The sequence below is a fragment of the Garra rufa genome, unplaced genomic scaffold (genome assembly GCF_049309525.1).
Source record: "Garra rufa unplaced genomic scaffold, GarRuf1.0 hap1_unplaced_732, whole genome shotgun sequence".
NCBI classification, from domain to species: domain Eukaryota; kingdom Metazoa; phylum Chordata; class Actinopteri; order Cypriniformes; family Cyprinidae; genus Garra; species Garra rufa.
Window position 1 is genome coordinate 1 of NW_027394997.1, and position 10,916 is coordinate 10,916.

Sequence of the window (10,916 nt, forward strand, 5' to 3'; positions counted from 1 at the left end):
AAACCTTGTCTATGTAAATCTATCACTTTTTTAAAATTAATTTAACACATTCTTGCTGAATAAAAGCATTACTTTCAAAAAAGAAAGAATAAAAATGACCCCAAACTTTTGAACAGTAGTGTTTTTGTTAGAAAACCTTTCTATTTTAAATAAATGCTGTTCTTTTTAATCTTTATTGATCAGTATTCTGAAAAAAAAAATACTGGAATGATTATTCTGAAGATTTAACTTTAAATACAGATATTAATATAGAAAAACATTGCTTCACATTGTAATAATATTTCACAATATTACATTTGTTTCTGTATTTTTGAACAAATGAACACAGCCTTGATGAGCAGAAGAAACTTCTTAAAAAACATAAATTAAAATTGTACCTTTTGAGGGTACAACAGCTCGTCCCTGGAGCAATACCCTTAAAAGAACATATTTGTACATTTTTACCCTTAATAGGTACATATTAGTACCTTAGAGCAGTAATACGTACCCTCAAAGGGGTCATCAGATGCCGATTTTCAAGTTCACATGATTCTTTATCTTTAGGGTCTTAATGAAATGTCTCTAATATACTTTGGTTAAAAATTCTCAATAGTAGTGTAAAAAACACCCCTTTACCTTGTCAAAATCAGCTCTGCAAAACATCAACTCATTTTATTGCATGTTCCTTTAAATGCAAATGACTGGATGATGTTGGTTTCAAAATTCTTGTTTAATTTTATGGACACATTAGAGTCAAAACTTTTTACAGAAGGAATTTTGGGGATATCATTTCATCACAACATAATTCAGAAAAAACTTAGAACAGACAGGAGACAGTTATTTTTACCATTTTTGAGGAATACAATGTATACAATCAAGCAAATTATATCTATAAAAGATATAATCTTCCTCTATAAAAACCAGGAATAAAAAAGTCTGATGTGTGTAAGTGCCACTGAGGTGGAGATTTATGGCTCAGTGTAGGAGAAAAAAACTCTTGGCCTTTAATAATCTGTATTGTAATTGAAATCTATTGACACAAATAGATAAAGTGCTATAAAAGAAACACTTAACAGTGTCTTTTGGGTGTTTTCTTTCCACTAGTCTGAAAAAACACTTTATGAAACACTAAAAAGCCCAAAATCTCAAACTTGACAGGTGCATGAAAAAACACTGTATTTTTCCCTGCAGTGTCTCCCCTTAAAGTGATTTAGTTCATGTACAGATAATGTACTCACTCCCTTGTCATCCAAGATGTTCATGTCTTTCTTTCTTCAGTTGTAAGGAAATTATGTTTTTTGAGGAAAACATTTCAGGATTTCTCTCCATATAGTGAACTTCTATGGTGCCCTGAGTTTGAACCTTTAAAATGCAGCTTCAAATAGCTCTAAATGATCACAGCCAAGAAAAGAAGGGTCTTATTTAGCAAAACGATTTTAATAAACAATTTTATACTTTTTAACTTCAAATGCTCATCTTGTCTAGCTCTGTGTGTACTTGAGAGATTAAAAAGTATATAAATTGTAAATGTTTTTAGAAAATAACCAATCGTTTCACTAAATAAGACCCTTCTTTCCTCGGCTGGGATTGTTTAGAGCCTTATAAAACTCTATTTTGGAAGTTCAAACTCAGGGGCACCATAGAAGTCCATTATATGGAGAGAAATCCTAAAATAGTTTTCCTCAAAAAACATGATTTGTAATAGCATTAAAATTAAATTCTCCGCAGGATTTCATTTGCAGATGAATAGGGTAAAAAACAACAACTAATAGTTATCGCCTTACATACCCAGTTGATTGATTACATTAATAATTGCAAAAAAAATTGTATTACAAGTTTTCAAAAATGTTAGGTTTTAATATGCAAATGAGCCATTATTTAATGAAATATGCACTAATTTGCATACATTTCTAGTACAAAAATCTAAACATTGGATGAATTCAGTTTCAAAACTCTCGTTTAATTTTTTTGACATTAGAGTCAAAAGTTTTTACAAAAGGGTTTGGGATCTAATTTTGTCTCTCTATAATTCAGAAAAAAATTAGAACAGGCAGGAAACACTATATTTTTTTTACCATTGTTTGAGGAATAAAATGTATAAAATCAAGCAAATTATATCTGAACAAATCCCTCTGTAAAATCCTTCAGGATATAGACAGGAACACAAATGTAAAGTGTGGTGTGTGTAAGTGCTGCTGAAGTGGAGATTTATGGCTCAGTGTAGGAGAAAAAACTCTTGGCCTTTAAAAATCTGCATTGTAACTGAAATCTATTGACACAAATAGATAAAGTGCTATAAAAGAAACACTTAACAGTGTCTTTTGGGTGTTTTCTTTCCACTAGTCTGAAAAAACACTTTATGAAACATCAAAAAGCCCAAAATCTCAAACTTGACAGGTGCATAAAAAACATTGTTTTTGCCTGCAGTGTCTGCCCTTAATGTCAGTGGATTTGTTTTAATGCAATTTAATTTGTAAGTTTAGAATAGCAGTTAATGGTTAATGTTTCTGACAAGATCTTCATTTTTATTTGTGCATAAAGTACACACAAAATCATGACTCAAATTTGAATTTAGAAGCAGCTGCTTTAAAAAAAATAAAAAAATAAATATATATATAAATTATTTATAAATTATTTATAAATATTTTATATTTTATTAATAATTAAAAATAACTATATTAAAAATTTATTTATATATTGTATTTTTATTTTATTTACACTACTGCACAAAAGGGATTGGGAATTTTTTTTATGTTTTTTGAAGAAATCTCTTCTGCTCATCAAGGCTCCATTTCTTTGATCAAAACACAGAAAATAAACAGTAATATTGCAAAATGTTATTACAATATAAAATAGTGGTTTTTATTTTAATATACTTTCAAATAGAATTTATTTCTGTGATGCAAACTTGAATTTTCAGCATCATTACTCCAGTGTCACATGATCCTTTAGAAATCATTCTAATTTACTGATTTATTATTAGAATTATCAATGTTGGAAACAGTTGTGCTGCCAAATATTTTTTTGGAACCTGTGATTGTTTTTTCAGGATTCAATGATGAATAACAAACGAAAAAAAAAAAACAGCATTTATTCAAAATATAAACCTTGTCTATGTAAATCTATCACTTTTTTTTAAATTAATTTAACACATTCTTGCTGAATAAAAGTATTACTTTCAAAAAAAGAAAGAATAAAAATGACCCCAAACTTTTGAACAGTAGTGTTTTTGTTAGAAAACCTTTCTATTTTAAATAAATGCTATTAGTGGTAAAATGGTGCAAAGATGTTGTTTTAAAGGTACTGCTCCGGAGAAAAGCTGTTGTACCCCAAAAGGTACAATTCTGGCCCCTTGTTTTTCTGAGTGCAGTACATTAACAGTGCAATCCATTCTGTTGTTTACATCTGAGTATCGCTAAATATGGCCGTGCATCCGGGTAACTGACCAAACCGTGATGTAAGTGCAAACCCTCTACAGCCTTTAGTATAGTGTTTGTTTATGCTTAACAATGATAATTGCAAACTTTTTTTGTATTACAAGTTTTCTAAAATGTTAGATTTAAATATGCAAATTAGACATTATTTAATGAAATATGCATTCATTTGCATACATTTCTAGTACAAAAATCTAAACACTGGATGATGTCGGTTTCAAAATTCTTGTTTAATTTTTTTTTGACACATTAGAGTCAAAACTTTTTACAGAAGGAATTTTGGGGATATCATTTCATCACAACATAATTCAGAAAAAACTTAGAACAGACAGGAAACACTATGTTTTTTGCCATTTTTGAGGAACACAATGTATAAAATCAAGCTAATTATATCTGTAAAAGATATAATCTTCCTCTGTAAAAACCAGGAATAAAAAAGTCTGATGTGTGTAAGTGCTACTGAGGTGGAGATTTAGGTCTGTATTGGCCTTTAAAAATCTGCATTGTAATTGAAATCTATTGACACAAATAGATAAAGCGCTATAAAAGAAACACTTAACAGTGTCTTTTGGATGTTTTCTTTCCACTAGTCTGAAAAAACACTTTATGAAACACCAAAAATCCCAAAATCTCAAACTTGACAGGTGCATGAAAAAACACTGTATTTTTTTCCTGCAGTGTCTCCCCTTAAAGTGATTTAGTTCATGTACAGATAATGTACTCAGCCCCTTGTCATCCAAGATGTTCATGTCTTTCTTTTTTCAGTTGTAAGGAAATTATGTTTTTTTAGGAAAACATTTCAGGATTTCTCTCCATATAATGAACTTCTATGGTGCCCCTGAGTTTGAACCTTTAAAATGCAGCTTCAAATAGCTCTGAATGATCACAGCCAAGAAAAGAAGGGTCTTAATTAGCAAAACGATTTTAATAAACAATTTTATACTTTTTAACTTCAAATGCTCATCTTGTCTAGCTCTGTGTGTACTCGAGAGATTAAAGAGTATATAAATTGTAAATGTTTTTAGAAAATAACCAATCGTTTCACTAAATAAGCCCTTTCTTTCCTCAGCTGGGATTGTTTAGAGCCTTTTAAAACTCTATTTTGGAAGTTCAAACTCGGGGGCACCATAGAAGTCCACTATATGGAGAGAAATCCTAAAATAGTTTTCCTCAAAAAACATGATTTCTTTACGATTGACGAAAGAAAGACATGAACATCTTGGATGACAAGGGGCTGAGTACATTATCTGTAAATTTTTGTTCTGAAAGTGAACTATTCCTTTAAATCGAAGCGGAACCTTAACCGCGCTCTGTCAGATCGCACGGAGTGTTTTTATCGCTGCAGCGCTCCCGCCGGAAGCTACACAAGCATGTTGCTAAATTCAGTCAGTTAGCGGCTTTATTTCGTTGTTTTCATCTGTAGTTTATAATTATCTGTTTATATTACGGAGGATATCTTTGTGTGATGCTCATGGCTTCTCGGAAAGTCTGTCAGATGCTTCAGCGCCGTAAGTCGATCATAATGAAACACACAAATGATCAAACTCCTGACCTTCACACACTCGCACTAAACAGTCTGCCAAATAAAACTACAACTGACAGATATCAGCCTTTCATTTAACCACTTAAGTTACAGATTAGACACTGACAATACCGTATAATAATACCATGTTTTACATGTAATGCTGATTTATTTGATGATGTGATTGTAGTGCGGAAAAATCAGATTTGAGTTCATCCTAAACCAGTCTGGAATGACATTTCTAAATTATATTTGAAAATAATGACAATGATATAAAAGTTTCATTACTGTAATCTTATATGTTACAATATAATATTTAAGATATTATGATTATATATATACACTGCTGCTCAAAAGTTTGGGATCAGTAAGATTTTTAATGCTTTTAAAGGAGTCTTTTCTGCTCACCAAGGCTGCATTTATATGATTACAAATACAGAAAAAACTGTAATATTGTGAAATATTATTGTAATTTAAAATAGTGGCTTTCTATTCCATTATACTTTTAAAATATAATTTATTCCTGTGATGCGCAGCTGAATTTTCAGCATCATTACAGCAGTCTTCAGTGTCACATGATCATTCAGAAATCATCCTAATATACTGATTTATTATCAATGTTGGCAACAGTTGTGCTGCTTAATATTTGTTTTGCAACCTGTGGTACTTATTTTCAGGATTCGTTGATGAATACAAAGTTAAAAAGAACAGCATTTATTTAAAATAGAAATCTTTTCTAACAATCAACACTACCGTTCAAAAGGGGTCAGTACATTTATATTCTTTCTATTTTTTGAAAGAATTTAATACTTTTATTCAGCAAGGATGTGTTAAATTGATAAAAAGTGATAGTAACAACTTATATTGTTAGAAAATATTTATATTTTGAAAAATTGATGTTATTTTTAACTTTTAATTAAAGAAACAAACAAAAAAAAGTATTACAGGTTCCAAAAAAATATTTGATAATATTTAATAATTCTAATAATAAATCAGCATATTAGACTGATTTCTGAAGGATCATGTGACACTGAAAACTGGGGTAACAGCTGATGAAAATTCAGCTTTTCATCACAGGAATAAATCCTATTTTAAAGTATGTTAAAATAAAAAACATTATTTTATATTGTAAAACATTTTGCAATATTACCGTTTTTTTCTGTATTTTTGATCAAATAAAGACCATAACAAGTCTTACTGATCCCAAACTTTTGAACGGTAGTGTGTGTATATATATATATATATATATAGGTCTGACCCTGGAGCACAAAACCAGTCTTAAGTAGCATGGATATATTTGTAGCAATAGCTAAAAATACTTTGTGTGGGTCAAATTTTTTTTTTTATTTTATGTCAAAAATCTTTAGGATATTAAGATTATGTTCCATGAAGAGAAGATATTTAGCAAGTTTCCTACCATAATTATATCAAAACGTAATATTTGATTAGTAATATGCATTGCTAAGAACTTCATTTGGACAACTTTAAAGGCAATTTTCTCAATATTTAGATTTTTTTGCACCCTCAGATTGCAGATTTTTAAATAGTTGTATCTCGGCCAAATATTGTCATATCCTAATGAACAAAGCTTTTGTAATCAGCTTTCAGTTGACGATAAATCTCAGTTTTGAAAAGTTGACTGGTTTTGTGGTCGAGGGTGATATATTTATATATGTTAGTTGCTCTGGATATAAGCATCTCTCTAATGAATGGATGTGTTGCAGGTCTGGCGTCTAGTGTAGCGGCTGCGCGCCTCTCGTCTGCAGAACTGCGCAGTCATCGCAGTGCTCTGTTCTCTAAAGAACTGGCGCATCAGAGATCTCTGTATCCGCGGACGGAGAAGATCGAGGTGGCGCTGCAGGGGCCCGGTCTACAGGGGACGCTTCTGGTCATGAACAAAGGCGTATCGACGCCGTACAGCTGCACACGCCGTGAGTGTCTGCTTTTCAATGGACAGTCCACCTTAATGTGTTGTAAATGTGCTCACCCTTAGACCATCCAAGATTAGGATACGTTTGTTTCTTCAACAGATTTGTAGAAATGTGTCATTCCATCACTTTCTCACCAATGGATCCTATGTAGTGGATGGGTGCCGTCAGAATGAGAAGCCAAACAGCTGATAAAAACATCACAATAATCCACAGTCCATCAGTTAACATCTGGAGAAGACAAAAGCTGAAACAAATTCAACTTCAGGACGTTTTTAACTACAATAATCATCCAAAAAATCCATAATAACACTTCCTCCAGTGAAGAAGTGGTCTGGTCTGAATCAGGAGAGAAATCTGCACAGATCAAGCATTGTTAAATATGGGGCTGGATTTTGATGATGGACTTTTTCCACTGGAGGAAGCATTATTATGGATTATGGACTTGTATTTTAGTTAAAAACATCTTCATGATGGATTTGTTTGGACTCACATTCTGACGGCACCCATTCACTGCACACTTAAATAGACTCACCCTCAGGTCATCCAAGATATAGATGATTTAGGTTGTTCATCAGATTTGTAGAAATGTGTCATTCCATCACTTTCTCACCAATGGATCACCAATGCAGTGGATGGGTGCCGTCAGAATGAGAAGCCAAACAGCTGATAAAAACATCACAATAATCCACAGTCCATCAGTTAACATCTGGAGAAGACAAAAGCTGAAACAAATTCATCATTAGGACGTTTTAACTACAATAATCATCCAAAAAATCCATAATAACACTTCCTCCAGTGAAGAAGTGGTCTGGTCTGAATCAGGAGAGAAATCTGCACAGATCAAGCACTGTTAAATAAGTTGGATGGATTTTGATGATGGACTTTTTCCACTGGAGGAAGCATTATTATGGATTATGGACTTGTATTTTAGTTAAAAACATCTTCATGATGGATTTGTTTGGACTCTCATTCTGACGGCACCCATTCACTGCACACTTAAATAGACTCACCCTCAGGTCATCCAAGATATAGATGAGTTTGGTTGTTCATCAGATTTGTAAAAGTGTGTCATTCCATCACTTGCTCACCAATGGATCACCAATGCAGTGGATGGGTGCCGTCAGAATGAGAGTCCAAACAGTTGATAAAAACATCACAATAATCCACACCACTCCAGTCCATCAGTTAACATCTTGAGAAGACAAAAGCTGAAACAAATTCCTCATTAGGACGTTTTTAACTACAATAATCATCCAAAAAAATCTATAATAACACTTCCTCCAGTGAAAAAGTGGTCTGGTCTGAATCAGGAGAGAAATCTGCACAGATCAAGCACTGTTAAATAAGTTGGATGGATTTTGATGATGGACTTTTTCCACTGGAGGAAGCATTATTATGGATTATGGACTTGTATTTTAGTTAAAAACATCGTCATGATGGATTTGTTTGGACTCGCATTCTGACGGCACCCATTCACTGCACACTTAAATAGACTCACCCTCAGGTCATCCAAGATATAGATGATTTAGGTTGTTCATCAGATTTGTAGAAATGTGTCATTCCATCACTTTCTCACCAATGGATCACCAATGCAGTGGATGGGTGCCGTCAGAATGAGAAGCCAAACAGCCGATAAAAACATCACAATAATCCACAGTCCATCAGTTAACATCTGGAGAAGACAAAAGCTGAAACAAATTCATCATTAGGACATTTTTAACTACAATAATCATCCAAAAAATCCATAATAACACTTCCTCCAGTGAAGAAGTGGTCTGGTCTGAATCAGGAGAGAAATCTGCACAGATCAAGCACTGTTAAATATGTGACTGGGTTTTGATGATGGACTTTTTCCACTGGAGGAAGCATTATTATGGATTATGGACTTGTATTTTAGTTAAAAACATCTTCATGATGGATTTGTTTGGACTCGCATTCTGACGGCACCCATTCACTGCACACTTAAATAGACTCACCCTCAGGTCATCCAAGATATAGATGAGTTTGGTTGTTCATCAGATTTGTAGAAATGTGTCATTCCATCACTTGCTCACCAATGGATCACCAATGCAGTGGATGGGTGCCGTCAGAATGAGAGTCCAAACAGCTGATAAAAACATCACAGTAATCCACAAGTAATCCACACCACTCCAGTCCATCAGTTAACATCTTGAGAAGACAAAAGCTGAAACAAATCCATCATTAAGATGTTTTTTAACTCAAATATGAGTCCATATTCCATAATAATGCTTCCTTCCAGTGAAAAAGCTGGATTATAGATTTGTATTTTAGTTGATGGATTTGTTTCAGCTTTTGTCTTCTGAAGATGTTAACTGATGGACTGGAGTGGTGTGGATTAATGTGATGTTTTTATCAGATGTTTGCACTCTCATTCCGACGGCACCCATTCACTGCATTGGTGATCCGTTGGTGAGACACATTTCTACCAATCTGATGAAGAAACAAACTCATCCTTATCCTGGATGACCTGAGAGTGAACACATTTTCTGAATCCTCACACGGCGTTGACTGTGTAGTAAATAAAGAGTGGGACACACATTTTGACATCATATTTATGAGAAATATGAATAAAACCTCATAAATTATGCTTGCCATCTTCAAGAATCGGCTAAAAACACATCTCTTCCATCTTTATTTGACCCTCTAACTCTAGCACCCTCTGTTTTAATTCTGTTCTAAAATAAAAACTTGCCCTTTGAGATTTATTCTTATTCATTTACTCACTGCTAGTTTTCTTAAAAAAATAAAAATAAAAAATAACTAACACTATCTTCTCTGTTCTTGTTGTATTCGATCTATCTATTTTTAGACTTCTAACACTAGCTTGATTTTTCTTTTTCTTTAGTAATTTCTTTCTTTTTCTTTTTTCTTCTATTTATTATATAATAAAAAAACTTGATGCGTGTCTTTCAAGTGTTAGACTAAATGAGACTTGCATGTTATTGCTCTTTAGTTGTTTCTGATTGCTTCCATTGTCCCCCAAGTCGCTTTGGATAAAAGCTTCTGCTAAATGTCTAAATGTAATGCAATGCAATCTTCCTATGTGCCACAAATAAACAAACTGCACCAAATTTGAGTTTTTTTTTCTGTTGAATGTTTGCGTCAGATCTGACGGAGTGGCACATGAAGAGCTCAGCTCTGGCTCTGGTGGACGGCCAGCCGTGGCACATGCACCGACCTTTGACCCGCTCCTGTGACCTGACCCTGCTCACCTTCAAAGACGAAGACCCTCAGATAGTCAATCAGGTCAGTGTGTGTCTGTTTTGCTCACTTTGAGCCGCTTCTGACTCTGTTTTCTCCTTATGAACTGCTGTATGTGTGTGTTTCAGGCGTACTGGCGCTCGTGTGCGGCTCTTCTGGGTCACGTGCTCGACGGAGCGTTTAAGGATGAGTTCAGCGTGGAGCTGCTGAAGCTTCCTGAAGTACCAGGTACAATTGAGCTTGATGAACTCACAGCTGTGCTTCATTAGTCGCATTCAGATGATGTTCAGTGTTCATTTATTGTGTTTGCAGTGACCGCTGGTGCGTTCTGCTGTGATCTGCTTCTGGACTCTCGTTTAGACTCCTGGACGCCTTCAGAGGTCAGAACCGCTTCTTCATTTTAGCACTATTGACATGCATCTCAAATGTTGATCAATTATTTTAATGAAAACCTCCATTCAGATGTTCAGTTTGTTGATTCTAATCGACTATTTGATTTTTTTAAAATTCTCGTTTTTATTTTGCCGATGTCAGCTAGCTGGCAAAATACCGGAAGTGGCGCATTTCATGGACAAGAATCCATGAAACGCATTATTAGACTGTTTATATATTAAACCCACTTAAAAATCATAATTAAGCATAATTGTGAATTAACAAATGCTACGATTCAGTTAAATAAATACATGCGAAGCAGAGACTTAATATATCTGCATCAGGTATAATAAAGGCATTTTATAGACCACCAAAAATAATTATAATTATACGGCCCTATAAAATCTGTTTTATTTCCAAATTAATTTTTTAATGGTTAAATTAAATAGTTTTAAT

At 33.5% G+C, this 10,916-nt stretch overlaps 1 protein-coding gene across 1 annotated transcript; it reads left to right on the forward strand.

The window, feature by feature from the left end:
• Window positions 1–4,769: 4,769 nt before the first annotated feature.
• Window positions 4,770–10,468, forward strand: LOC141317325 (large ribosomal subunit protein mL39-like; the record flags this gene model as incomplete). Its single annotated transcript, XM_073833065.1, has 5 exons — window positions 4,770–4,921; window positions 6,660–6,866; window positions 9,994–10,133; window positions 10,217–10,316; window positions 10,401–10,468. Coding segments are annotated over exons 1-5 (558 nt in total), but the record flags the coding sequence as incomplete, so codon positions are not given.
• Window positions 10,469–10,916: the final 448 nt, after the last annotated feature.